Source organism: Oreochromis aureus, linkage group 13 (assembly GCF_013358895.1).
Source record: "Oreochromis aureus strain Israel breed Guangdong linkage group 13, ZZ_aureus, whole genome shotgun sequence".
NCBI classification, from domain to species: Eukaryota; Metazoa; Chordata; class Actinopteri; order Cichliformes; family Cichlidae; genus Oreochromis; species Oreochromis aureus.
Window position 1 is genome coordinate 23,229,730 of NC_052954.1, and position 26,056 is coordinate 23,255,785.

The 26,056-nt window shown below is 40.1% G+C and overlaps 4 protein-coding genes across 7 annotated transcripts; 2 read left to right on the forward strand and 2 right to left on the reverse strand.

Annotated features, from left to right (window-relative positions):
- Window positions 1–207: 207 nt before the first annotated feature.
- Window positions 208–5,460, forward strand: si:ch211-248a14.8. Of its 2 annotated transcripts, XM_031742211.2 has the most exons (5): window positions 208–449; window positions 1,414–1,612; window positions 3,231–3,531; window positions 3,615–3,987; window positions 5,327–5,460. In XM_031742211.2, exons 1-5 carry the CDS (start codon window positions 370–372, stop codon window positions 5,337–5,339), a joined length of 966 nt encoding a protein of 321 aa, XP_031598071.1. In that variant the 5' UTR covers window positions 208–369; the 3' UTR covers window positions 5,340–5,460. The 2 variants fall into 2 exon arrangements, with proteins under 2 accessions (XP_031598071.1, XP_031598070.1); XM_031742210.2 differs by lacking the exon at window positions 5,327–5,460 and having other exon boundaries at window positions 209–449; window positions 3,615–4,976.
- Window positions 4,954–10,761, reverse strand: ecd (ecdysoneless homolog (Drosophila)). 2 transcript variants are annotated; one of them, XM_031742209.2, is made up of 14 exons: window positions 10,456–10,761; window positions 10,047–10,270; window positions 9,811–9,928; window positions 9,564–9,651; window positions 8,322–8,500; window positions 7,836–8,028; window positions 7,534–7,662; window positions 7,299–7,424; window positions 7,101–7,186; window positions 6,906–7,009; window positions 6,238–6,496; window positions 5,960–6,027; window positions 5,653–5,864; window positions 4,954–5,549 (listed from the first exon to the last, which is right to left on the reverse strand). In XM_031742209.2, the coding sequence occupies exons 2-14, from the start codon at window positions 10,249–10,251 to the stop codon at window positions 5,313–5,315; spliced, it is 2,004 nt and encodes a 667-aa protein (XP_031598069.1). In that variant the 5' UTR covers window positions 10,252–10,270; window positions 10,456–10,761; the 3' UTR covers window positions 4,954–5,312. The 2 variants fall into 2 exon arrangements, with proteins under 2 accessions (XP_031598069.1, XP_031598068.1); XM_031742208.2 differs by having other exon boundaries at window positions 10,047–10,289.
- A 76-nt stretch (window positions 10,762–10,837) lies between these two features.
- Window positions 10,838–22,477, forward strand: fam149b1 (family with sequence similarity 149 member B1). Of its 2 annotated transcripts, XM_031742250.2 has the most exons (16): window positions 10,838–11,433; window positions 13,572–13,688; window positions 14,394–14,538; window positions 15,178–15,326; window positions 15,498–15,641; window positions 16,518–16,679; window positions 16,761–16,945; window positions 17,042–17,184; window positions 17,820–17,888; window positions 18,401–18,513; window positions 18,837–19,061; window positions 19,883–20,006; window positions 20,142–20,267; window positions 20,478–20,559; window positions 21,091–21,228; window positions 21,375–22,477. In XM_031742250.2, exons 1-16 carry the CDS (start codon window positions 11,387–11,389, stop codon window positions 21,455–21,457), a joined length of 2,052 nt encoding a protein of 683 aa, XP_031598110.2. In that variant the 5' UTR covers window positions 10,838–11,386; the 3' UTR covers window positions 21,458–22,477. The 2 variants fall into 2 exon arrangements, with proteins under 2 accessions (XP_031598110.2, XP_031598111.2); XM_031742251.2 differs by lacking the exon at window positions 17,820–17,888 and having other exon boundaries at window positions 10,847–11,433.
- Window positions 22,308–25,704, reverse strand: dnajc9 (DnaJ (Hsp40) homolog, subfamily C, member 9). The gene is made up of 5 exons (XM_031742252.2): window positions 25,351–25,704; window positions 23,561–23,701; window positions 23,036–23,290; window positions 22,764–22,850; window positions 22,308–22,668 (listed from the first exon to the last, which is right to left on the reverse strand). The coding sequence occupies exons 1-5, from the start codon at window positions 25,522–25,524 to the stop codon at window positions 22,555–22,557; spliced, it is 771 nt and encodes a 256-aa protein (XP_031598112.1). The 5' UTR covers window positions 25,525–25,704; the 3' UTR covers window positions 22,308–22,554.
- Window positions 25,705–26,056: the final 352 nt, after the last annotated feature.

A 26,056-nucleotide genomic window follows, 5' to 3' on the forward strand; every position in this document is an offset into this window, starting at 1 on the left:
AAATAAAAGTAATACATTTCCACATAAAGCCAAAGTCGCTGGGGTTTCCGCATTTATGCATTTCGTGGAATAAAATGTCGAAAGAGTCATCTGTCTGGAGTACGCAGATATTTCCTCTTTTTTAATTACATCAACTTTAAAGTGCTGTCTAACCTCTGTTCTTCTGTAATTGGTCCATGGGAAGACAAACAGACGAGGCCGAAGTCCACCTGGCCACCGTAAAGAAAACAGATCAGGTGAATGTCCGCAGCGCGCAGAAGCCCTTCAGTGCAATGGGAGGCGGACGGGATACGTGTGCGTTACGAGGATGAATTATTATTATTATTATTGTTGATATAATCGCATTATTACTGGCTGTTGTAGGAATGAATGGAAGTGACAGCAACACAGACGGAATGGATGGTTTGGAGGTTGAAGATGAACTATGACTTTATGACGACTACAAAATGGTGAGTAAATGTCGTTTCTCGCTTTTTTTCCTCCCCCGAAAATGAAATCAGTTGAGCTCCTTTTAAATGTGTTTTGCTATAGTTTGTCTATATTTCTTTCTTTCTTTCTTTTCTTTCTTTCTTTTTTTTTTTTTAAGTTTTAGAGCAGCACTTTTTATGGCCGGGCTTCAGTTCTGCTGATAGGCTGTTAAAGGATACTCCGCGCCTACTGAGGTCTTATTACATTTAATACATATTTATTCTGCGCTTTATGTTATCATTTAGTTGACTTTTACTATTATGCTGTATATTTACAGACTCATAATTAACACGAGTTTTATTGAAAAAGAGTATTCTGGTCTAAAAGGGACGCACTGTTGGCATCAGTAGAATTTAACAAGGAAACTACAATAGCAGACATAAGTGTCACGGATTTTCGACATTGGGCATGACACACGAAACATAAACAACTGAAAAGGAACAACAAAACAATCAGACAGTGTATGTAATTGTGATGTGATTGTCCCGACTACAATACATGTTTAGAACACTGTTTGAGAGATCATCCGTAAATAGTGAAGCTGGGCTGTTGTGAGAGGAAATAACGTTTCCCCTCACTACACTCACGACTTCACAACTGGACTTCAGGTGGGAAATTCTGCAATAAAATACAAAAATAAATACATTTAAAAAACACACACATCTTTTGGATAAAAGATGTGTGTGTGTGTGTGTGTGTGTGTGTGTGTGTGTGTGTGTGTGTGTGTAAATTTAATCTAATATATTGGATCTTGGGAACTATTTAAAAGAGTCAGGAGTTGCATTTAAAATGCAAACTTGCATTGGTTATTGCACGGTTATATATCCTCCAATGTAAGTTTTTTAAAACAATAAACTCAGAAAAAAAAAGGGAAAAAAAACATTTTATAAGTTCATTGTTATCAGTGTGACTTTATGTTTTATGTATGTAATCTCTTGTGCACAGTTCAGGGAGATGGAGGACGAGATATGCATCGGCTGTAAGGTGTCTTTCATCGCATCATGCGCTGAAGCCCCTGGTTGCCAGTCTGGTCCTGCTGGTTGTGGCGATATATGCACTGGGCGACAAACTCAGAAACTTTGTGGCTTCCATTTTTATCCCTCAGTACCGCTACCCGTATCCTGTGGCCCTCAGCTTTGCCCAGGTTGGTGTCTGCAACTTTTGGATTTTCTTCTTTTGGACAAGACCAAACTCTGATTAGAAAGGATAAGGTCAAAAATACCTTCTTACAAATTATAGTAATTTATATAAGTGAGAAAAAAGGTCATGTGAGGCCAAATGCTTTTTAGTTTACACAAAGCTCTGTTTCTTGACCGCAAAGTATTTGCTTTTGCTTCATTACAGGTGCATTTATAATAGCTTTGCCAACATCAAGGCAAATATCCTGATAATGAAGTTACATATTGCAAAAGAAAAAAGTAGGAAGTTATAACCAACATTCGAATGGTCTTTCAAAATGTAAGCTTAATCATTGGATTGTTGTTAATCATTTGTGCCGCCAGCTGCGGTGGTCAGTAAAATTCTATCAGTAATTGCTGTTTGTGCTGGTTTAAAGGTGAAAGCAGAGGGAGAGGGAAGTGACAGAAGGACTTTATTGCTGATAACACGTGTGCAGGATAGATGTTTAACCAAATGATTGCCCAAAGAACTCAGATGCAAGTGTGACCCTGTACAAAGGTAGAATGAACTTTTGGGTGTCCAGCTTTGACCTCAGCTGCTGATATATAGGAGAGGTGCTATACTGACTAAATGATACTATGGTCCACAAGCTAACATTGCGTGTAACAACTGAAAATGAGTCACAGGACCAGTTGGGTTTAGTCCACCTCTTATCCATATGACCCGCTTTATATGCATTTTTGTTTGAGGTCCTTCAGAAGAATAGTAAATGTGTAGGCATGTGGCAGCATATTTATCATAAATTCAAGCATGCAGAAATCGGGATGTGTTAGTGAAAAGTCAACAGCATATGCTCACACTTCATTAGGTACACCTTGCTAGTACCAGGCTAGACTACCTTTTGCATTCATTGTTTGTTGGACGGATTCAACAAGGTGCTGGAAACAGTCCTCTGAGATTTTGTTTCATATTGACATGATCACATCACACGCCCATCCTGTTTCACCACATCCTAAAGGTGCTCCATTGGACTGAGATCTTATTAACCACCAGCTGAACTGGTAATAATGAAGTGCCCCCGAGTGTAGAATATTATTGTGCAAAGAATGGCTAATTGTAATGTATTACCCACCCAATAAACTACAGCTGCTTGAGCATGAAATGACATAAGCATTTATTTCGCTATTAGTTAGTGTAATAGTGTTTAATATCTCTACAGTTAATTCATTTACTTGCTAACCTGTTTGATAGCAATCCATCAGAATTTTACAGGCTCTAAAGTGGCAACATTGAAATGATTAAGTGTGCTGTCAAAAACAGAAATGATGATGATGATGTACAATATTAATTAAAATAGATTTTTTTAAAGTAGATGTGAACTCTGTTCCCTTTTGTCAGGACTAGTTCGAAATAATGACCCAAAATGACCCAGCAGGCAAATTGCTGATGAAGAGGCACTCACTCAGTCTCAGCTGTAAACGTTACTACCCTTCACACATTCCACAGTTTGTGTTAACATGCCTTAGCCACATGAATTGAAGTAAATGTTTACTTATCATTAAAAATGAGTGATTCACAGAAACACCTGTAGGCTTTTTTAAAGTTAGATAATTGTTTATTTTTTTTATATTCTGTCTTTTCAGGTTCTGGTGTCTCTCTTATTCTTAAATCTCCTGCATGCCCTGGATCTGGTGCATCTAAGAAGTTATTCAAGGTCCCTGGGTGAGAGGTTGCTGCCGTCTGCTATCTGTAGCAGCATTCAAGCAGTGCTGACCATGTGGGCCAAAGCCACCAGCTCATCTTCCAACCTCTTCATCCTCATGGTGCCTCTCCTGCCCCTGGTAACTGTGGCCTTTAGTTTTGCCTTGAAGCTGGCATCCCCACCAGCAAGCCACATCACTGCTCTGACTTTCATCATCAGTGGGACCTCTGTGATCATCACAGGTAAAACTTTGGATATCAGATGAGGGTTTCACATATTAGAAAGAATTTACTCTAATTAGTTTTCTCTCTCCGTCTGTCCGCAGCATCTAAGGGTCTCTTAAGTATTGTGCCACTGGAGTATATATATGGACCTCTGGCTTTAATCCTGCACAGCCTGTCTCTGACTTGGCTTGCTAAAGTGTCTGAGATGGAGCGCCACCACCCTCCAGATTCCCAAGCGTCTGTTTTTGACATCTACTATACACAGCTGGTGAATCAGAGCTGGGTGTTGGGCCTCCTGTGGTTTCTGCACCCAGAGCGTCCCTGGCATGTGTTAAGTCAGGCCAACTGGCGCAATCTGCTCTTCCATGGATACCTGCTCGCTATTCTCCTGCTGGGAATGGTGCTGAGCTTCCTGGTCGGTGTAGTTGCTCTTTGTGTCTCACCCTTTGCTGCTGCACTGCTCCACTCAGCGAGGTACATAGTTCAGCCATTTTTTCAGCTTCTGTAAAGGACTAAAAGATTTAGTAGGTCGTCTTGCATTCCACTGACTCTAACCAAAGTGTTATATATGTAGATACTAGCTTTATCAGTCAATATCCACTCAGATTACAAAGTTATAAAAGATCAAATGCAGGCTATGGTGGCACACTAACGATATACGGTTAGTAATTACATGTCATCACAAGTGTAACTCGTCACAAGTTTTTATCTTATTCTTTTAATATTAGTTATTAAAAGACAATACATGCCCTAGCTACTTGTCTCTTTCTGCAGCATGAGCAACATGAGTGCTGTTGCTCACACCTTCTAAATCAGTAACACTAATAGGAAATAGTTTACAAGCTAGGTATTTATTAATGAAACAGTTAAGCGTCAGGCGTCAAACATTGCAATTTTTCTTTCAGACATGAAGCTGAAGTATTAAGCAACTATCAACAAGCCGCATTTTTCTTATGTACAAATAAACAAACAAAATAAATGTGTCATTTCCAATTTTATGACATTAATTTCTGAGAGCTCTTAACAGCGGATGTGCTGAACATTCCTCGAAGTAGTCCTCATATGACCCTGATAGCTTTCAGAGGAAGAGGGATGACAATGACAGAATGTTGGCACAGATCGCTAACTTGTTTTATGATGTCAACTATTTAAATTCGCTTACTTAACTGAATTAATACTTAACCAGAGACAGACAAAAGTTGCCCTTGAATGAATCTGACTGCAGAGATGCCAGATGAGAAGGGGGTTTACATGTGGAAAGAGCTGAATGCTCACTCTGGTGCTGCTGTTCTTTTTGTTGTAACTGAGTATTTCACGTTTTGATTAGAAGCCAAATGGTTTTCTAGTCATTCTTGAGTTTTCTGGAAAATGTTTATATGCATTTTTAAAAAATTACACTTGAAGATGCTAAGAAAATGTGAATTATGCTGACAAATTTAATTAAAAATAAGAATGAAAAATGTCTTTATTTAGAAAAATATTTTTTGTAGTAGAACAAAAACCACCATAAGTGCATGCAACAATTACACAAAGCAACAGGTATTAAAAATTTACAGTTAATCTGATATAAATGCACATTTGCTGCAAAATCTCTGTCAGTTAACTGTAATTTCAAACAGATAAATTTAAGGTATTTTTAATATTAACTTCATCTTTGTTACAAGTAATTTCAGTGTTTCCAACATGCACACTGTGTCTGGTGTTTATTTATTTGCTGCTGGTCTTTCCTGTGCTGTTAACTTCCCACATCTCATAGGTCAAATGACACATATAAATTATTCAATTCTACTTTCTGCCCTTTATGCGGGATCAGAGTTGGGTGGTAGATGTATGCCCAAGCTCTGCAGCAGATTGGAAGCTGGTCCTGCCAGCCCAGCCTGGCAGCTGAGGGACTCCAACAAGTTTGTGACCAAATTGACATCCACATCTAAGGGCTGGATCTCCTCCTCTTTCTCCTCCAGTTTGTTATCCCTTGGGAGATCGTCTCTGGCAGAAGGGTGAGGGGAGTCGCTGCTTGCTCCTTCCTTGTTGTAATTCTGCAGATACAATAAAGATAGGTTCAGGGTGACACCTGTGTCCTGCGCATATCTTTTGAATTTGCTTTATCTTAGCAAAGGAAGGTGTGTTACGAGAGTTTACCGTTCGCTTGAAGCTTTGTCCTACATTAGTCTTCATCAGCTCCTCATCCATTTGGTCCATGTATCTTTTGAGACTGTCCAGAGTTTCTGTTCCTTTCATCGCTGCTTGACCACAGAAGCCATCTTCTTTCTCTTCTACCTCCTCCTCCTCATCATCATTATCGTCATCAGAATCATCGAGATCATCTGAATCCAGCTCTTCGTCTTTGCCTCCTAGAAAAAACAAAAAAGAGAAATTCATTAATGATTTTTTTTTTTAAATTGTGGCAAGTTCATACCACATATTTCACTGTTGGCAAGTTTCATACCAAGTAGTCTTCCCAGTGCGTTGGCCATTGAGTCTGGATCAATAGTAAAAGGCTGGGTTGCACTGCTCCTGGAATAGAAATGAAAAAGCCTGTCAGTATGACAATGTAGGCCTAAATAAATTAGGCTTGGAAGAATATACACATTCCAGTTTGCAGCTCAGGGAGACCATTAAGGGAAGACTATGCTCATACAACATCCATATGGATATTGAAATCTGATAGATTTTTGGCTAAATATGACTAAAAATCAACAAGATTACAAAGTCACTTAGTCTCACCAGGGCAGTTCTGCGCCTTCATGCGAAGACATGGCCTTGAGGAAGTTCTTCATCCCTTGACTGATAGCTACCAGGCTGTAACCAGCTTCCTCTTCCTCTATGTTGTCCTCTGTCTCCTTTCCCCTCTCCTCTGCATCACCGACATGCTGTTTCTGTTTGGTGGAACTTGAGTTTTGGCTGCCAACATCAGCTCTACCCCCACTTCTCTCCTGCAACAGCCGCTCCAAATCCTGAGCTGTGATATCCAGCCAGCTATCACCTGGAGGTTGACAAAGAGAAAAACTAATTATGGGAAATGGCCGTAAGAAAAAATGGAGAGAATGAGGGAAGCATAACAAAAGGACAGACACTGAAAGAAACTGGCACAAGGCGAAGAATCTCAGGTGGCTGAGATAGGCAGAGGCAATGCTCACTTTCTAGCAAGGTCATATTAAAGTTACAGTGCTTAACAAGTAACATACAAATCTTCCAGAGACAGACAGATGATCTTACCCTAGCTAGGAAAATTACACTCAACTGAGGTGTAAATTAAGTATCCTCACATTGTGCCTTCATGGATTACTCGGCAAATGTGACTAATGTCTTTCAGTATTAAGAATGACAATTATTTACACTCACACATTATTTAAATAAGATTTTGCCAGTTTCTAGTCAGGATTTTCACTCACTGTCCTCTTGGGGGAGCTGTGACTCATTTTTCTTCATCTCCTCCAAGTTGAATGGTTCGCAGCTGTGCAGCAGCTGGAGAACCTCCTCACCTGGGGACAAAGCACTGAGACGACACACACAAAAGGTTCATTCAAATGGATAGCTTAGATGACATTGGCATACATATTCACACTGTGAACAGCTTAAGTCTTTACCTTGATTTTGATGCAACTGACTGTTTGAAGAAGTTTTCTGCTGATCTTGTAAGTTCTCTGTAACGTGCTGAACCTTCCAGTTCTCCCTGCATTTGACAACAATGCAAACACATTTTTTAAAATCGGCTCCAATAGATAAATGCTGGGTATATTGCAACTTTCACCATGTGCATGCATGAAAAAAACAAAGTGACATACATGGAAGTAGCCATTCCTATTCAAACTCTCCATAAAGCCTTTCCACTGTGGGTTACAACTGACAGGGGCATTAGGCTCTGATGAAGGCAGTCTGCACCTAGAGCACAGGATCTCAAAGCCGTGGGCCTGGGAGTACAGCATAAGCACAAGATTACGACTTTTACATAATAAAACAACCCCTGTTATCTGCATTAAAAGTACGCAGTATGAAGTACAAAGATGTAAAATGAATCACCAGCTTCATGCCAAGCTCATGAGCCTTGTATTCGGAATGAGAACGAGAAGGTAAGGTGAAACCACTCCTCCGGTCTGGGGTGAACTGTTGCTGCTGGAGCTGGGCATACAGGCACCGGGTGAACGTCACCTGGAAATATTTATTCAAGGTTAGGGTTAACAGACGCCCTCCCAAAAAATAAATAAATAAAAATCAATAATTACAGTCCTGTACATAAAATAAGCATTTATAAAACAACACAGAACAGTTTTGAACAAAGATATTACCTTTTAAAAAGTACATATATACATGGATGTATTTACCAAAGTGAGGACTCGTGTATCAGGAGGAAACGTCTTGAAGGTTCGACACGCCTGCAAATCTACTGGATCCCGCAGGTAGAATGCTGAAACTGCAGGTGCAATGAGGTCTGGTCGCTGTGCCAACACAGTGGCAATACCTGCAGGTATGAAGCAGTGGGCACGGTGGAGGCTAGATTTAATCTTCCCTGGATACCTGAGGGGAAAGAAAAAGAATATGTTACAAAACCGTATTCCTTTAGTACACAACAGTGATTCAGCACCCTGTATTCTGATGTTTTAAATAGCCAATATCATGTAGCCAGTGCTCTCCCTTTCTATGCAGCTGGAATCCACAGAATCAGAATGCTCTATTTATCCCTAAGGAAATTATGTAACTGAAATAGGCTGAGTGCCAGCTGACGCATGCTTTAGTAACTTTGTCAGTAGTATTTATCATAATGTTGCTTTTGAATACTGAATATTGATTATATGTGGAATCCCTCTTACCCCTCTAGTCTCTTCTTCAGTGCTAAAGAAATCTTGGAGCTTGCCCGACAGACTTCTGGGTGGGTGTAAAGTAGCTCCAGAGCTTGTGCCACACTGGGTACCACATCTTTTGAAAAGCCCACTGAAGTGGATTTAGAGGGGCAGGGAAGGATATGCAACTCTCCCTTGTATAGGAAGACCTGAGAAAGAAAAGGAGTGGTACAAAAAAGCCTACACTTAGCAAAAAATTGGTAGTGTCAAGTAAACAAAATTTAAAAGGGCTGTGCAGGTAGTTTTTGCATGTTTTCTTCCAAGCTTGTTCATTCTAGGCTTGGTTTATTCCACTTAAGCATTAACTTTAATCAGGAAAAGTCAAATTGAAAACAAACAAAAATGAAGCATGATGATAAGTAATTCTATCCAATTGGGTGCATTGTAAGCCGAGCTTAACACAGGGTCAACATTACAATGAAATACACTCAACAAGATGAGGAAAAAAAGTCACCAAGCATCTAAAAATTTAACAAGATTTAAAAAATAAATAAACAACACTAAATCAATATAAATTTAAAATTAAAATACTATTAGAGATAGAAATAGAATTCATAAATGGATACACATTCTTAAAATTATAGGCGTGCAGTATACAGCGTTACTACACATGAGAAATTGCGCAGTAAGCAGTAGTGCCAGTGAGATTATTTAACCTGGCTTGCACAGTAAAGTGTCAGATCATTTCTGAAATAATACTGTCCAAACTTGAAGATGACAATGAGACTAACACTTGACCAAACACTTGGTTGATAATAAAGACTGTTCTTTAATGGAAAACAAGCAGATTAGTTGGTGTGCTGGATGGCTGTGATCCTTGATAATGCCGTGGGCCTTATGCAGGTACAGCTGGAGGTAGATGCCCTTAATGGCTGGAGGGCTCTTGCCAGTCATTTATTATGGAATAAGCCTTTTTCTTTAAGCTCTGACAGTTGACCGATGAGAAAGTCTTTACAGACAACCATTTTAAGTAATAATTAAAGTTAACATTCCTGTTTTTTTTATTTAAAATGAAAAGTATTTTGACATACAGCCCCTGTGTTGTGAATCACATTTCAACGTATCAGTAGGGAGGTCTGAAATGAAACCAAAGCTTGCCTGGGGATCAGTTTATAACTCCATAGTATGCTGTGGGAGGCAGTGAATTATTTGGGCTGAAACATACAGTGCTTCCAGTACTGTCAACTCTGCCATGTCATGTGGAAAACTCACCCTGTTTTCACTTGTGTCTGGATTCAGCCACTTAGGAAGGTAATCTGCTGCTTCAATCAGGAGAAACTCCCCATCATTATCCTCAACTCTGCACATATAAACAATTATTTTGGAAACAAAGACATAAATGACTGGTGAGCATTTTAATAGTGTTTATTTATTTATTGATACCTTTGTTTTATTATTTTGTGCAAACTCTGCTCTGAGTTTATAAATATTTAGAAACTATGAGCAGGATCACTATTACCTTGCTGCAAGCTCAGGGAAAGCCTCTGTGATTTGCAGCAGGAGATAAACGATAAACCACTCGTCCTCAACATTGTCTCCAAACTGAGTGCTTCCACCAATGTGAGCAGGAATGCCACCTGTGAATGAGATCCATACACACCAGCCATTAGTGTGTGTACCAAGTGTTAACCACGTAAAGACAAACAATGTGCATATCTAAACTGCTTCCTTTCTGGGGTGCTGAAAAGGTTCTACCTTTCTCAGGGTGATACTTGAGGTTGAATGGCTGATGCTGCCAGATGTACTGTATCAGAAGAGGGGCAACCTTTGCCAAAATCTCCTCTACTAGATGTGTCAGACGTTCCTCAGTCTTCTGTGAAGAAGAGCTGCTTGGCTGGATCAAGAAGAGCTTGTACTGGACCATGTCCTCCTCAATCATTCTCCTCTGCAGAGCCTCCATAGTAGCAGTTTTAAAAGACCTAACAAAAAGATACGACGCTAAAGCGATGTGCAAAGACATATGAAAGGTCGTCAATGTCTGTTTTTATATTATGACTTTAAATTTAGATGCAAATAAAGAGAGGGAATCGTTGGCTTCTAGATAAACTCAACGTATTACTAGTGATTGTCACGACAACCTCTTGAAAACTTAATTTGGCCTTACCTTGTCTTGTCTTCCTTTTAAATTGGTTATGCTGTGTTAGTATATTCTGTAGCGGCTCTTATTACGGTTATTCATAAATACGTTCTTTCACGCCATCTGTAACTATTTAGGTCCTACGACGAATTCCAGTCGTCCTCGCCAAACAGATAATAAACAAAGTTCCTACCTTCTGTTTTTGTTTTTACCGATTCAAAAAATACTTTACATTGTGATAAATGCACATTACATAATAAATCTAATTTTCCACTAACTTTGATAAATATACACCTTGCGTTTAGTTAAAATTACAGGACCGGCGAATACATTTTATAAACGCAACATGCTATTGCAATGAATGCTGGGAATTGAAGTATGCAGCCTTTGACTTTCAAGAAACATTTAGTTGGCCTGAAATACATTTCCCACGATCCCTCGGGGCAACGAAGCTGCGTATCCATGACAGCCGCTGTATTTTTGTTGTTGGTGGTGATGCTAGCTTTAGCAAAGAATATCCTATGCGCTGGCGATAGCTCCAATAACGTTAAACACTCATTAAAAAAATATATATATTCCTTTATATATATATATATATGTAGGGAGAGAGAGAGAGAGAGAGAGAAACGTAAATTATAGTGAACTTCTGGGCTACATAACATGCTCATTTAGTAAACCAAGAATTATTTTATGAGGGAATGTGGAAATTGTACGATGCTATTTGTGCCTTTTTTTAAAAAAAAAAATAATCTGGCCACCCTTGTACCAGTAGCTAGCTTATTTTTTTGGACGTAGCTTAGCTGCAGCCGTTAAGGAACAGCCTCTCTATCCAGAATATCTGCGGGCTAATATTAGAGGAAATGTCAGAGCTCCATCTGAACCGTTCCCTGAGCGTCCTGGAAGTGGAGGCGAGGAGGAGAGGAGAGGGTTTGAGCATATAATACGGAGGCAAAGGAGAATGATTTCACGATACAACCGGAGACCTGTATCGCACAAACTCGAGATGTGAGTAGCTGACATAATTTCTTTCTTTTTTTCCTTCCCTAACGGTTATTGAATGCTGCTATTATTCATTGGAGGGGGATTTGATGATTGACTGCTAACCTACCTACACTAGTGATAGAAAGAGTAAAAATGATTATTTGTGTTGATCGATGTGGTGTTATTCCAGCTTGCCCGGGGTCTATTTTAGACAGATGCAGTGTGAACATGGCAATCAGCTCATTTTAGATGATTGTCACATTTTTATTTCATACCACCCACTCTATTTATTTTCTCTCCAGAGAAAGTTTTCAAGCCATAAGAATGAAATGTAGACATTTATTTAACGAGATTAACTCAATAAGAGATACAAAACCAACACTATGGGCAGATACAATGGAATCAAGTGTAATCACAGTGTAATGTTTAAAAAACACATAATCTCCAGCTGTTTTCACTGGTGTCTGTTTTCTTCATGTCATATTACAGTGCAGCGAAAAAAATAGACAAATATATGAGTAAATATTAAACAAAAATATTTCAACTAAACGCGAAATGCAGTTTTTAAATGATTTCATTTATTTGGGGGGGAAAAACCTATCCAAACCTACCTGCCCCTGTGTGAAAAAATCTTTACCCTCCCTTGTTATGCCATAAATTAACCACATTGTTTGGAAAGCTGTGTTCAATTTCACTAGACACACCCAGGCTTGATTACTGCCAGACCTGTTGAATTAAGAAATAATTTAAGTAAGTGGGTGAAAAGATCTCAAAAGATCTCAAAAAGCAACACACTGAACCACAATCTACTTAAACTCAAAAACAGCTGAGAAACAAAGTCACTGAATTTTTTTATTCTGGAAATGGTGACAAAGCCATTACTAAGGCTTTTGGAAAACTGCAGGCCTTGTATGTCTCAGTTAATATCAGTGTTCATCATTCAACAACAACAACAACAACAAAAAAAGAAACTGGGCAAAAATGGCATCCACGGGAGAGGTCAATGGCAAAAACCACTGCTGACCAGAAAGAAACGAAGGCTCGTCTCGTTTGCCAGAAAACATCTTGGTGATCCCTTCATGAAGACTTTTGGGAAAAAAATCTTTGGACTGATGAGACAAAAGTTGAACGTTGTACAAGGTTTATGTCCTGTTTTATCTGGTGTAAAACTAACTCAGCATTTCATAAAAAAAAAACTGCCAGCAACATTCAAACATAGTGGTGGTAGTGTGATGGTCTGGGGCTGCTTTGCTGCCTCAGGACCTAGATGAAGCATAATTGATGGAAATATGAATTCTGCTCACTACCAGAAATCCTGCAGAAGATTGTCTGGCTATCAGTACGTGCACTGAAGCTCAAGCACAGTTGGGTTATGCAGCAGAACTATAATTTGAAACACACCAGCAAATACATTCTGAATGGAGGTGACAAATTAAGGTTTTACAGTGCCCTAGTCAAAGTCTGAACTTAAATCTGATTGAGATGCTTTGGCATGACCTTTCATGCTCAAAAAACCACCAGTGTGGCTGAGTTATGACAATTCTACACAGATGAGTGGGCCAAAATTCTTCCCTAGTGAATTTTAAGCATTGCCTGTTATCGCAAACACAAACTCTAAATTGCAGTTCTTGCTGCCAGGGATGGCACAGCCAGTTATTAGGTTTAGGGGCAATTATTTTCTTCACCCACTCACCCATCCATCCATTTAAAAACTGCATTTTGTATTTACCAGAGTTATTTTTGTATAATCTTAACATTTGACTGGTGATCTGAATCAGCTATCAGGAAGGGTGGCAAATAGTTTTCACAGCACTGTGTATGTGCCATAAGTTCATCAGTGACTATAATAGGGACTCTACATCTGATTTCTTTAGATCCATCGTAATCTGCTCTGACCTTATCATTCCCTTTTATAAAGGCTGTGTTTCTCTGACAGTTGCTCATTGCAAAAATAATTTTAATAAGACTCATGGTGATGGAGCTTTTGCACACCTTAGTCGCACCCATAGTTTTTTCTATTCTATTTCAATACAGTGTTCAGATTCAGACAGGGTAGTTGGAGTTGACATATTAATATCCTTCCCTAGCATCCCAAAATGCAATTGCACACTCTTTTGTTGATTGCTTTTTCACTGAATGCTCTAAATCTGTCTTTATTGCAGTCGTGGGTTGTCTCGAAGCAGCCTTGACCACCATCCTCTCCCAGAAGAAGCAGACGACAACCAAACCCCTCCGAGCTACCTCCATGACCTGCAGGAAGCTGCTTCTGCACACAACAGGTAACTGAGTCCTGGTCATTCTGCAGAAGGACTCACATGCCAGGCTTGTTACAGTATTGTATTGAAATCTGTGTGAGAACAAAGACAGTGGTACTTAAGAAACTCTGTGCTCAAATAAGTGCCTAGAGTATGTTACAAAATGACTGCAGAGCAGTCAAGCCTTGCTTCTTGGCTGTTATGTAAGCAGACAAACCTAAGCAACACCAGAATAAGGCTGAAATAAAACAGCCTGCAACCAGTCACACATACACACATTCTCATGCTTGTGTATTTTGTAATGTTACACCATCTTGAGCAGACAACTGATTCTCAGGGCTCTTGCTATGTGACACCCAGAAGCAGCGGATTAATTCATATCACATTGCCTCCTTCAGATGCGCAGTTAAAAGAATAAAATATGAGGCAGCCTGTTAGAATATTCAATTGCCTTGACATTTGGCCTTCACTTTCCACCTTGATAATATCAGCAGCTGACACCAGTTCGATTCCCTCAGCGGAGTAACAGAGACTCGGCTTATTCTTCAGATTACACAAGTTGTTGGTTCTTCCATTTCTTCTAGTACAAGAAAAACTGATGAAAAGAGAAATCGTGTGCTGAAAAGAAAGAACGAGTGCTAGAAATACAAGACACTTCATATATGGGAATTTGGTTCTTCACGTTGTTTTTACAGCCAGGGTACATAACTGTTTTGTCTTTGTGCTTAGCTCAGAGACATCTGCTGCCTCAGGCCACTCTCAGTGCCCCACTGTCATCTCAGTAGACTCCAGCCAGTCCTGGTTAGGTATTCACAGCTCCACGGGTACTGGCATCTCCACCGAGAGGAGCTCTGTTTTCTCCTGGGGCTACGATGTAAGTCTGCTCATGAGAAAACTATTGATGCCAGCCTGACTCTGTCTGTAAAACAAAGGATGTACACACTGTGCACACTAAAACACTAGATATGTTGTTTTTCATTTTTTTTCTGTTGTCTTATTATAGACACAAACACATTGCTGCAGTCCTATGTTAGATTTTCATTTAGTTGCTAACATTTGCCTCTTTTTCACAAATTTGTGGAAACATTTAGAAGAAGACAGATGAACACAGTATTTATATAGTATAGTGGATGCTTTGTTTGTACACACAAACTCTGATTCTGCTTTCTGGTTTGTTGTTATGTCGTGCTTTCTCGACCCTGCTGTTTCTACAAAACTTTTTCGGACTCAATGATTTATTTAGTTTTTTTGTTCTCAAGTTGCTTCTGAGAAGCAAACACTCTCAGTTAAGAGACATTCTCTTAAATATACATCTTTCTCCGCTTTGATCTTTTTTTTAATGACATGAACAACTTGACCACAAACACTTGAATGCACCTCAAGAGACTAGGAGCTAATTATCATGCACGTTGATGCTTGCATTGAATAGTGATATGTTGCCAGTAAGTAAAAGGCGGCACTTTTAGTCGTGAAGAATAACTCTCTTTCCTATGTTCCTGTTTCCATCCCATAGGAGTTTGACAAGGCAGCATCACGGCAGGTGCAGCAAATGTTTGAGGAGATCGACAAAGATCTTTATGAGGGAAGAGGCAGTGGGGGAGGGATACTCCAGGGGCTCCAGGATGAATGTCAGCAGTGGGCCACACGTTTCCCTCATCTTCGGTATCTAATTCGCTGTCTCCTATCAGCCGCCAGCCCTTTTTTAATTCTCAACGAAATGGGGCAGCAGTGGGATCAAAGACTAATTCTGATTGTGGAGAAAAACCTGTTAAAGTGTTCCATTCTTCTACAGAATCACACTTGTTTTACATATTCATTGTGTGTGTCACTCAGTATCCTGGGGACTCAGCTGCTGTGTCCCAGTGATGAAGGCTTCCAGTGGTATACTACCTCAGGGAAAGGCAGCGCTTCCAGCAGGCCGTCAGCGGGCAAAGAAAGCGGTGTGAAACCCCAGGAGAAAGATAGGGAAGGAACAGAGTAAGTCTCAAAGTCCCAATCTGCACTGAGTCGATACATAAGGTTAGAGATCACTTGTTGCATCTCTCTCAGATATACGAAGATATCTCTGCGTGTGTGAGTGGTATCTCACCATCTGATCTAACGTTATCTTGGAGGGTGCAGTTTCGATAGCATCTTAGGCTGTTATGTTTGATTTGTGTCCACATAATTATGGCTGATATGTTATCGCTTTTATCATTCTTGGCTGAAGAAGATTTCAGGAATGTCAAACATTACTGAGAACAGCCTGTCACTGCCGCTTAAAATGGACATTGCATTTTGCTTAATCAGTCAGTCTTCAGCTTTTACTCTGAAACAGCAGAGACAAGAATTATCAGCCATTACTGTCAATAAACTCTGTTAACACTAACTATGAAACAGTTTACAGCAGTTATGTATGCTCAAAGCCCAAAAGAGCCATATCTTGCTTTATTATTTAAAGAAAAACTGCAATGCCTCTGTCTGTCTGTCTTGAGTAGATGTTGGCTGTCCAGATTACTCCTTTTTTTGCATCAATTATAGAAGAGTCCTGGCTGACTCTGGTTTTGTGACCTAGATCCTCTGGCTTTTTAATTAATAATCTGAGCCAAAGTCATGATTGGTATCATGGTTCTGAGAAAATGATGCTTTGACTCACACTTTTAATGATAGACTAGTAGGAATTAGGCTGCGCTGCTATCTAACTAGTTTTTCTGTAAGTTGATATAATAGAGATTAAATTAAGCCTGTTTGTACATATTAAAATTATGTTAGTTCTACTTTTCAACGTGTGTTTGTCTGCTGAATTTGAGGGATTTCGTTTTTATGGAAATTACCTTGTTTAACTAAGTCTCATGTTCTCTTGGTGGGGGTAAGGTTGAATGTGCAGGGCCGGAGAGCACATCTGATCAGATCCAATTCACCAGACTTGGATGGGCAGCCTGGTACCTCCAGCGGCATCGGCAGCCATGACAAGAATAGAATGACTGAAATAGAGGGTCAGATGGAGGAATATCTTGCTTTTGATAGCACAGACTTGTAAGTTACTCTGTTTTCAGAATTGCTGTTTATGTGTTGTTCATTTTCTTATAGGATCCTTTCTATTGTCTATTTCTGCAGGGAGGATGACCAGTGGGAACAGGATTGCTCAGAGTCGAGTCGGAGGCATAAATGTCTGCCCCCAGTCTCACCATACCGGTGTCGCTGCCACGCTGTTCTCGATCTGCTGTTCGATGATGTGTGGAGGCAGCTCATTGGCTGCATGAAAGAGCTGGTTCAACACCACTGGGAATGCTGCACTTCACGTAGGCTGAATTTCACTGGTTTGCTTGCGTTAGGCTGAGCTCTAATTAACAAATTGACATTCTTATGCACAACAGTTTTAAATTTGTATTTGGCAGATGATGAAAATATTTCTGGGAACTTGAGCCCCGTGCAGCAAGATTTCCAGAATCCCTTTATGCTGCTCTCCACGCTGCCCACGATGCTGCCCAAACTTGGCCAGAGCCGGGTGCCCCCACTCACAACTGGCATGCAGTTCCAGGTCAGTGGTCTGTGGAGGAATGGGAGGCACCAGGGTGCGTCTAAGGGAAATGTTGGCCTCATTTCACTTTCATCACTATCTGGAGGGTCAAAATTGACTTTTTTTTTTTTTTTTTTAGTAGATGCCATCAAACTAAGTGACTATGTTATAATAGAAGAACATAAATAGTTATAGATTTCCTTTGTATATTTAAAAAAGTGTCTCTTTTATGTTGCACCTTCTTCACTTTTCATAATGACAATGTATTAACTGAAAAGAAGTCATTTGAATAGCACTGGCAAGTTTAGTCTTATAGAGTTATTTCTCGTATGGATTGAGGTAAGACTCATTTTACCCAGAGTCATATGTGTCTGCTCCAGAGTTCACACTTGATTATTACCCCTGCCTGTTGCTCTTCACTCTTTCAGCGCTTCCAGTTCATTAACTTGTATCACTGTTTTCTTTTCTTCCCTCTTCACTTTCCACTCTTCACCATGCCAATGTATTTTGTCTTATTTCATTTTTTTTGGTCATTCTTTTTTAATTTTTTTATCCATGTTCTTATTACGCTCTTTCTCACTTACCCTTCTTCCTTCCTTTCCTTTGTATCCACTGTCTCTTTCTTTGGACATGCCCTCTTCCACTCTGACTTAAAGAACGCAAAGTCAAGGGGCTCAAAGCACAAGTCCAGACGGAAATCCAAAAAGCAGAAAAGGCCTTCCAGTGTATGTAACTCCCTCACTTAGAGCCTAAATGGTGGCGTGCTGTGTGCATGCCGTCCACAGTGGCTCATTATCTTTACCTCTAGATTAAACGTGTTTGTGCCTGTTGATTAACACCGAACCGTCGCCATTTATCTTTTTAATTAACTGCAACTTACTTTAAACATGTACAAGTTTAACTGTAGTTAGAGCCTTCCTTTTTTAGGAGAGCACTGGAATGTATTATTTTGCTACTTATTGTTTTTGTTGCATTTTTAGTGTTGTGACTGTTGTCCTTTTGGTGCCATAGCAGATATGGGGCCCTCCTTACATCACTGCATGACGAATAACCATTTCTTGGCAATTTTACTGCACTGTACATATGGAAATAAGTAACCCTATTAGCCTCTTCTTATATTATGTGTTTTGTCCCCTCCTATCTCCCTCTATCCTTGACCCCTTAATCATTTCCATCTTTTACTTTTCATCCCATCTGTCTCATTACTATCTGTCACTCATCTATCACCAAACCCCAGGCTGGAAGAGTCCCTGTAGGAGCAGCCGCGACTCAGCACAACCTGAACGACCTCATCGTGATCCACAGCATCCCCCTTCAGCAGAGGAACCTGGGTGTGCTGGATAGAAGCCAGTATGATCACATTTTACTGTTTCACTGTGAGCAATGGCCTTAAAAAAAACAACAAACAACAAACAGGGAAATTAATTTTAGCACAGGTCTGAATTCTAATATGTGATTTAAATCTTTAACTCGGAATGAAAAGAGACAAAGATATGTTGCAGTTTTCCATTTACTGAAAAACACATTTTGCAGAACAAGAGGTACAAAGCATCATTCATGCAGTGTTTTTGTCCCTGGTCCTAACACCTTGTTTGGCAGAGTCCTCAGCCAGTTGGCTGGTTGCAAACAGACTATTCATCGAACGTGTTTTGCTCTCTTTCCTTCCCACTCAGGGAGCCAGAAGAGCGTGCGTCTCACAGACCGGGATCTAGCGCGGTCCCCTCCAACAAACCTTGCCCTCGCCGACCCCTGGAGCAGAGCTCTTCCTCGCTGTCCCGCCCGGCACAATCAGCCCGACGCAGGAACCCTCCTCCCCGAACCCTCCTGCCTCTTGTTCCCAATCCGAGTCAGTCGAGCGCAGTGGGATCCATGGATGAGGTCATCCGCGGGACACGTCTGTGAGTTTTAGCATCACGAGAACCCACCCCAGTTCCTACATTGCTTCCTTTTTCTCTCCTCAGTCCCTCCTACACCCCATGAAGTTTTGCAGATGTAGAGAGAACTTGCTTTCAGAACAGACTCCATTTCAGCTTATGGCTCTGTGCTGTAGAATAATAGAGGGGAGAGGTCATTGTGTGAAAGACAGTGCCAAAATCTGATGGTGAATTTGATGAGTGTTACATTTTGATTTAAAGTAAAGACCCATATTTTAGGATAGATGTTTGTTTTCTTTGTCGCTTTGAGTAATGTGTAAAGTATTAAGTGTAAACTTTATCTGGGACCAGACTAGGTATGTCATTTAAACTGTGTATTTATTGGCAATATAAAAAATGAAAAAAAAAAAACTGTCCAATGGCCAGTGGATTAACTATTTTTTATTAATAGGTGCCACAGGCACATTGTCAGGTAGTGAACTTCCACACAGTGGGTTTGATTGTTCATTTATAACTATTGTGCAGCATGTAAAGAAGCATCCAGTATGTTGGAAAATCAGAGTGTAAACTGCTCTCTGGGATGTCAGACTAATTTTCAGTTTAGTTCTATCTGACACATATTTGTGGCTGCTTTCAACAAACTTGATTTTACAGTCTATGCATCTAGCCAATAAATAGTCATGCACATAGGGCCCAGAAGAGGTAAATTAAACTAATTTTAGACGTTTATCCTCTCTTCTATTGTGGGTTTAACAGTAACCCCTCTGAAATCTCTTTAAAAAAAGGGGAGCAGTTAATGAAGCATGGATAAAATGACAAAACTGTCTTCATCCACACATCCACAGACCCACGGCCAGTGACCAGCTGACCTCTCCACCATTGCCTCTGAGCAGAAACACACTCCTTCCCCCCATTAGCACCGGAGACCCAGACTCGTCTTACTCAGGGCAGCCATCTAAAACTGCACAGGTACAGGCTCTCTAACCAAGTAGATAATTAAGTAATGTGTGAGTAACCCTACAGAGAGTGTTTTACAAATGTAGATAAACACAGATAGTCAACTTTGTGCACATATCTTTTTTCTTCTTTTAAATATCCCTCCAGCGCCAGAAGGGCCCATCTAGCCGTGCCCACAGTGCTATAAATGACAAAGCTGGCAGTTCAGTTCCGAGGGATCGCCACCACCTACTGGACGTATTCTCTCGCCCCAACACAACCCACACTTACAGGGTGAGATGCTGGTTAATCATCAGAGAAAATGCAGTCATTTCATTTCTGACCCCATAGAGAAGCTGTCATGTAATGTTTTTTTTTTTTTGTTTTTTTTCCAGTAATTAGATTGTAGATCAGGTCACAATGGCATCAGTAACTCTATATTATTAGTTGGTATGGTTAACGTTGTGAGTTGTAAGCATGTTTGACGCCTCGCTTTGCTTTCAGTCAGATACTCCATACCGTCGATCCTTCACAGTATTGGACAACATTGGTCAGGGGCGGCCAGGCAGAGCCTCTGTGGGCACAGGTCAGAAATTCAACCTGAATATTTGAAAAGAAATCATTAAAAATCTTCATGTGATGTACTGCCCTGGTTACCGAATGCCACTCTGTTAGACTTTATCTGCCTCTTCCACTACTCATGTTCAAAATATGTTCATTTAAAGTTAAATAAAAGTTGATTTTATTGTTAAAAAACGCTAATACACTTCTGTATGTATGCAATCCCATTCATTTCACCGCTACTTTTAGCTCTATTCTATTCATTCGTAGTTTACTGTTCTTCTAGTTAGGTTTTAGCTAAGCAGTATTGTTATCATACTGCTTGTTTTAGCTGACTCAGTGTATGGATATACTTTAATAAAACAATCATTTTTATTTGCTCTCATAGTTCATAACCTTCAACAGTTCATCCTGGGGTAAAGTGAATCACTGATACTGTGAACTAACACTCCTGTTTTCCTCTGCCAGTTTCCTGTTTTGAACAAGCACTTTAAGGCGCGTTTCGTAGCACATCGCCTAATAACTTATGCATTCATTTATTCCTTCATTGCACCAGACTCCCTTGGAATCGGTGTGACGGGCATCAGTCTTGGCATCAGCAGCTCGTCTTTTTTGGACTCATTTTCCCATCACCCCTTGGGGCACTCGCCCATCAAAGACGAAGAGGAGCCGGACCCGCAAGCCCCTGTCCCAGGTCAGTAGATTAAAGTGGCTGATGAAACTCTTTCATACTTGGGCCTCAGAACTGACATATAAATGCAGGAGATTGAAGCAGCAAGTACGGTTTTAAGGTTGTTTATTAACTTTAAATTATTATTATTTTTTAATCTTTCCTCTCAGCTCCACTGGTGCCTGCGTCAGTCCCGTCTCGGTCTCACACCCGAGGAGGCATCTCATCCAGAGCCAGCAGACCTGGCTTATAGTTTGCCTCTAATCTCAAGCCACTCATCTTTATAAAGTGCAATGTTCTGCAGCATCCGTGCCCACTGAACAATTTTGTTTTACAGAAGTAGCAGGTTCTTTTTTTCATATTACGCTGCTTTTGTAATATTTTTGTTAAAACCCTATTTTTGTATTTCAAAAATCAGCTTATGAGGCTGCCAAACAGAAATAATTATTAACAATAACTCCATCTTCATGTACAGTATGAGCTACATATTTAGACCTTAGTTCATGTATGATGTAAATATGTATATATCTATTTATATGTGAACGTACTGTATATTATCCTCTGTGCTGCGTTGTTGTACCAGGAACCCACTATGCAGGGAACAACACATTCATCCCGACAGGATTACAGAGGATAAAAAGCACTTCTTTTTCCTCTCTGAAGCTAAATCAGAGAGTTTGGTACTGTATCTTTTATAGGGACACAACAAGCATTTGTCCATAGCCTCTTTGCATATCATTGTACACAGGAAGGAAAACAAAAAGACGAGCTTATTTTAAATCACGGGAGGGGCTGTGGGTTTTAAGCTGCATGACACGACAGCAAATGGAACATAAGAGGCAGTGATATTAAACTTTATTTGTAAATAGCTTATCACGTATGTACAAAACATTTTACGGGATGTAACGTTTTTAAATCTAAGCTAAGCCAAGCGGGGGTGCTTCGACAGGTAACATCAGGGTTACTGCAAAAAGGTAAATTTATATGTATTCAGGATAATTTACCAGACAGCCATGCCACAAAGCTTGAAAAAAGTCAATTTTCTGCAATGCATTTTCTTTTAACCTGTTTTATAAAAATAAATAAACAAAGCTGTGAAGCAATGTGTTACATAACTGGATTTATTTGGGTTTTTTTGGGGTCTTTTTTTTATTTTTTAAGATTAACAGAAAAAACAAATGAGACAAACTACAGCGTCACATAAAAGCTACTGAGACTGATCATTTCAATGATTACAGAAGGCAGCTGTACAACTGTGTATATGAATGTTCTTCCAAAGTTGTTGTTTTTTTGTGAATGTGGCTATCTTCCAGAACTTATATACATTGTATCTACTAATATTAGAACACTTTACTTTTTTGCTTTTTTTCCTTTTTGGGGTTTTGGGGCACTTTTCTTGGAGTATTTTGCTTCCAGGTCAGACAGGAAACTGTTAAAATTCTGCTCTCTGGACTGCTGTCGTTGCTGCAGAGAAGGAACCAAGAAGAAAGTAAAGTTAGTCAGAGGATAAACAAGCTATACCGCTGAAACTTTCTGACATCTGCACATGCATTTGTCACCTTAAGCATCATCACAAGACTGTCATCCTGGTCATCCAGCCCCATCTTTTTCTGCATTTCCTCTGCTTCTTGGCGCTCTCTATCAGCCTGCAAGGTTAGGCGCAATCATTAAGCTCAAAGACGCTGGAGCCTTATCCTTTGTATTCATTTCTTACAAATTATTAGCAATGATTAAAGTTTTACAAGTACTTTTGGCCATCTAACAATCATGGCAAAAAAACAAAACAAAACCCTGCACATAAGCTGTGATTCAACACCAACACATCTCTCACCCTCTTCCTCCGGGCCCTTTTCTTCTTCTCGGTCTCATGAGTAAAAGCTGGCAAGGCTGTTACTTCGCCACTATCGATGGCATCTTGGATCATGCTACACAACCTGGGCTCATCTTCTTGGGAGCAGCACAGAGCTGAGGCGGTGATGGCGTCCATATCTCCCTCGTGCTGTAAGTAAAGCTTGATCAGATCCTGTCGCTCCTCGTCAGAGCCCTTGTACGTCTTCTCAAACTCAAGGATGTCCTGGACTGTGATCTATGAGGTGGGTGCAAAGACAGCATGTTGTGAAGACTAATGAGCATTAATGCATTAATAATAAAAAAAAAAAAATATATTATGCTTGCATCAATCTACTATTACGCATAGGTGTAGTCTGACCATTTATTTGCTGTAACCTCCTCCTCTAAGTGACTCACTTCAGGTGTCACATCATCCCAGGACACAGACAGACAAACAAACAACAATCACTGTGACTCATCAAGTGAGTCATGTTAGTGAAAAACAAAAATCACTGTTCTATGGTACCTTTGGGAAAAGCAGTCTCCAGTAGTCTTCCCAGCAGCGGTCTTGCTTCAGGACGTCAGACTCTTCGTCCACCACCCCCTGCTCATCATAAATAGCCTTCTGCTCCTTATCGCTCAGCACCGCGTACAGCTTTCCCAACACCTGTAGGGAAATTTTACACCAAAATACAACTCTTACTGAAAACTGTGGTATTACACACTGATTTAGAGATGCATTGAAACACTGATAAACTGGGGCCATTACTTACTATTAGTCTGTAAAATGCTGCACCTATACATACATATAAAGACTAGACAAGAGACTTTTGTGAGATGCTGCAACAACCTTTATATTACAGCCATTTATTAATTCATTATGGTCAATAACTTCCAATACCTTAGCAAGTGCCTTTACCTGACAACATTGAATTAACAGTTTTGTTGCAAGAAGTATTTGCCTCCCCTGTTTTCTGTTTTTGCATATCAGTGACATTTTTTAGATCACTAAACAAATTTTGATATTAGACAAAACCCAGATAAATACAAAGTGCTATTTTAGATACTTTTATTTTGGGGATTGAAGCCGATCCAAACCTATATGGCCCTATGTGAAAAGGTAATTGCTCCCTTAACCTAATAACTGGTTGTACCACCACTGGCAGCAAGAATGGCAATCAAGTGTTTGTGATAACTGGCAATGAGGCTTTCACATCACTGTGGAGGCAATCTGGCCCGCTCTTCTTTACAAAAGTGCTTTAATTCAGCCACACTGGAAGGTTTTTGACCATGAACGGCCTGTTTAATGTCATGCCAAAACATCTGGATCTGATTTAAGTTTGGACTAAGACTAGGCCACTGCAAAATCGTTGTTTTGTTTCTTTTTTGAAATGTCTCTGCGTGACACATTCCCCTTCAGGATTTTCTGCATTTTCAGAATTCATGGTTCCATCAGTAACAGCAAGTCATTCAGGTCCTAAACCATCACAATAACATCAGATCATATTTATGAAATTTTGTCTTAGTTTTACATCAGATGTAACTCAAACCTTCCAAAAAGTTAAACTTTGTCTAGTGAGTCCACAGAATATTTTCCCAAAAGGCTTGGGGATCATCACAATGTTTTTTTTGCAAATGTGACATGAGCCTTTGTGGTCTTTTTAATCAGTACTGGTTTTCGCCTTTGAACTCTCCAGTGGATGTCATTTTTGCCCAGTCTCTTTCTTATTATTGAATCATGAACACTTAGTTTAACAGAGACAAGTGAGGTTCGTTAGATGTTGTTTTGGGTTACTTTTGACCTCCTGGATGAGTCTTTGATGGGAAGGTTCACTACTGTTTCACGTTTTTTCCATTTGTGGATAATGGCTCTCACAGTGGTCTGCTGGCCTTTCCAGACTGGTAGATGTGAGACTTAGTTTCTCAACTGTTTCGTTTAGCCTGCTTGACTTTGTAAGACAGGTTCTATTTAAGGTTTTTCTTGATTCAACCGATCTGGCAGTAAGCAAAATATTGGATTTAGTTTACAGGGTAACTTATATATGGGATATGAATTACCTAACGAGTCTGTTTTGCACCTGAATTATTGTGAAAATTTAGTATCACTGGGGGATGTTCAAAACATCTCTGTAATCATGTAGATACCACAAACGCATGACCAAATCCCGCGACTGGATGCTACTGGGGTGAAGTCTGTGATGGCACAGTGCGAGATTATTCACGGCAACTACAGTTAGCTGCGTTAGCTAGCTCGCAAGCCTAGCTTACTCTCTGCGTGTGTGTTTGTTGTCACAGCTAACAACAACGAGCGTTCACCTGAAATTTCTCTGTGGCCAGCTGGTCGTCGGGAGCCCGGTCTGGATGGACTTTCAGCGACACTTTGTAGTAGCTCCTCCGGATCTCAGCCTCTGTCGCCTCTTTGTTGATTCCCAGAACCTCATACAAGTTTGAGGTCTTAAAAAGCTCCTGGCAACGCTCGAGCAGACCCATCCTGACAGCTGACCAGGTGCCTCAGTCTGAGCTTTGACAGGAAAACAATTTCGTCCTAAGAGTCTCCGCGACGTGTACTGGGGAGTTTTGTGGCTAGCTAAGCTTTAATTTGTTTTCTGTTGTCGGTAACATCAATTTGGCGCGCTAGCCTGTCACATAGACCAGTGCGTGCATCGACGCGCTTGCGTAACGTACACAAACGTCTTCTGATTGGATCTCGTGACCGACATTGTCAGAATGTGAAATGAGGCCTTTCATGACGCACTTTTACACAAGAGATAACACAAGATTTATCCTTTTGGGGAACGATAGTTTTGAACAAACTTTTTTCTTATTTCCCAAACTTCTTTCAGATAGTATTTATAGTGTGTCAACATCTTCAATGTGTTGCCAGTACGTTATAAATGTTAATTGATACATGTTTGGTGTTAAAACAATACAACTAGAGTACCATTAATCTTGCAGTCCCCAACTCAGTGGCATGAATACATGGATAGGACCAGTTGGCACTCAAATACTTTACTCAAGTTTA

What these genes read in the sequence shown, in the direction of transcription:
- si:ch211-248a14.8 (XM_031742210.2), top strand. Translation starts at nt 370, where the DNA reads ATGGAAGTGACAGCAACACAGACGGAATGGATGGTTTGGAGGTTGAAG. An exon ending in TTTATGACGACTACAAAATG is followed by an intron (nt 450 to 1,413) that starts GTGAGTAAATGT and finishes TCTTGTGCACAG; the next exon opens with TTCAGGGAGATGGAGGACGA. An exon ending in TGGCCCTCAGCTTTGCCCAG is followed by an intron (nt 1,613 to 3,230) that starts GTTGGTGTCTGC and finishes CTGTCTTTTCAG; the next exon opens with GTTCTGGTGTCTCTCTTATT.
- ecd (XM_031742209.2), bottom strand. Translation starts at nt 10,251, where the DNA reads ATGGAGGCTCTGCAGAGGAGAATGATTGAGGAGGACATGGTCCAGTAC. An exon ending in TTCCCTGAGCTTGCAGCAAG is followed by an intron (nt 9,652 to 9,810) that starts GTAATAGTGATC and finishes TTATATGTGCAG; the next exon opens with AGTTGAGGATAATGATGGGG. An exon ending in TCAGTTGCATCAAAATCAAG is followed by an intron (nt 7,010 to 7,100) that starts GTAAAGACTTAA and finishes GTGTCGTCTCAG; the next exon opens with TGCTTTGTCCCCAGGTGAGG.
- fam149b1 (XM_031742250.2), top strand. Translation starts at nt 11,387, where the DNA reads ATGATTTCACGATACAACCGGAGACCTGTATCGCACAAACTCGAGAT. An exon ending in TTTTCTCCTGGGGCTACGAT is followed by an intron (nt 14,539 to 15,177) that starts GTAAGTCTGCTC and finishes TCCATCCCATAG; the next exon opens with GAGTTTGACAAGGCAGCATC. An exon ending in CAGAGCCTCTGTGGGCACAG is followed by an intron (nt 20,560 to 21,090) that starts GTCAGAAATTCA and finishes TCATTGCACCAG; the next exon opens with ACTCCCTTGGAATCGGTGTG.
- dnajc9 (XM_031742252.2), bottom strand. Translation starts at nt 25,524, where the DNA reads ATGGGTCTGCTCGAGCGTTGCCAGGAGCTTTTTAAGACCTCAAACTTG. An exon ending in AAAGGGCCCGGAGGAAGAGG is followed by an intron (nt 22,851 to 23,035) that starts GTGAGAGATGTG and finishes CTAACCTTGCAG; the next exon opens with GCTGATAGAGAGCGCCAAGA. An exon ending in GTCTTGTGATGATGCTTAAG is followed by an intron (nt 22,669 to 22,763) that starts GTGACAAATGCA and finishes CCTTCTCTGCAG; the next exon opens with CAACGACAGCAGTCCAGAGA.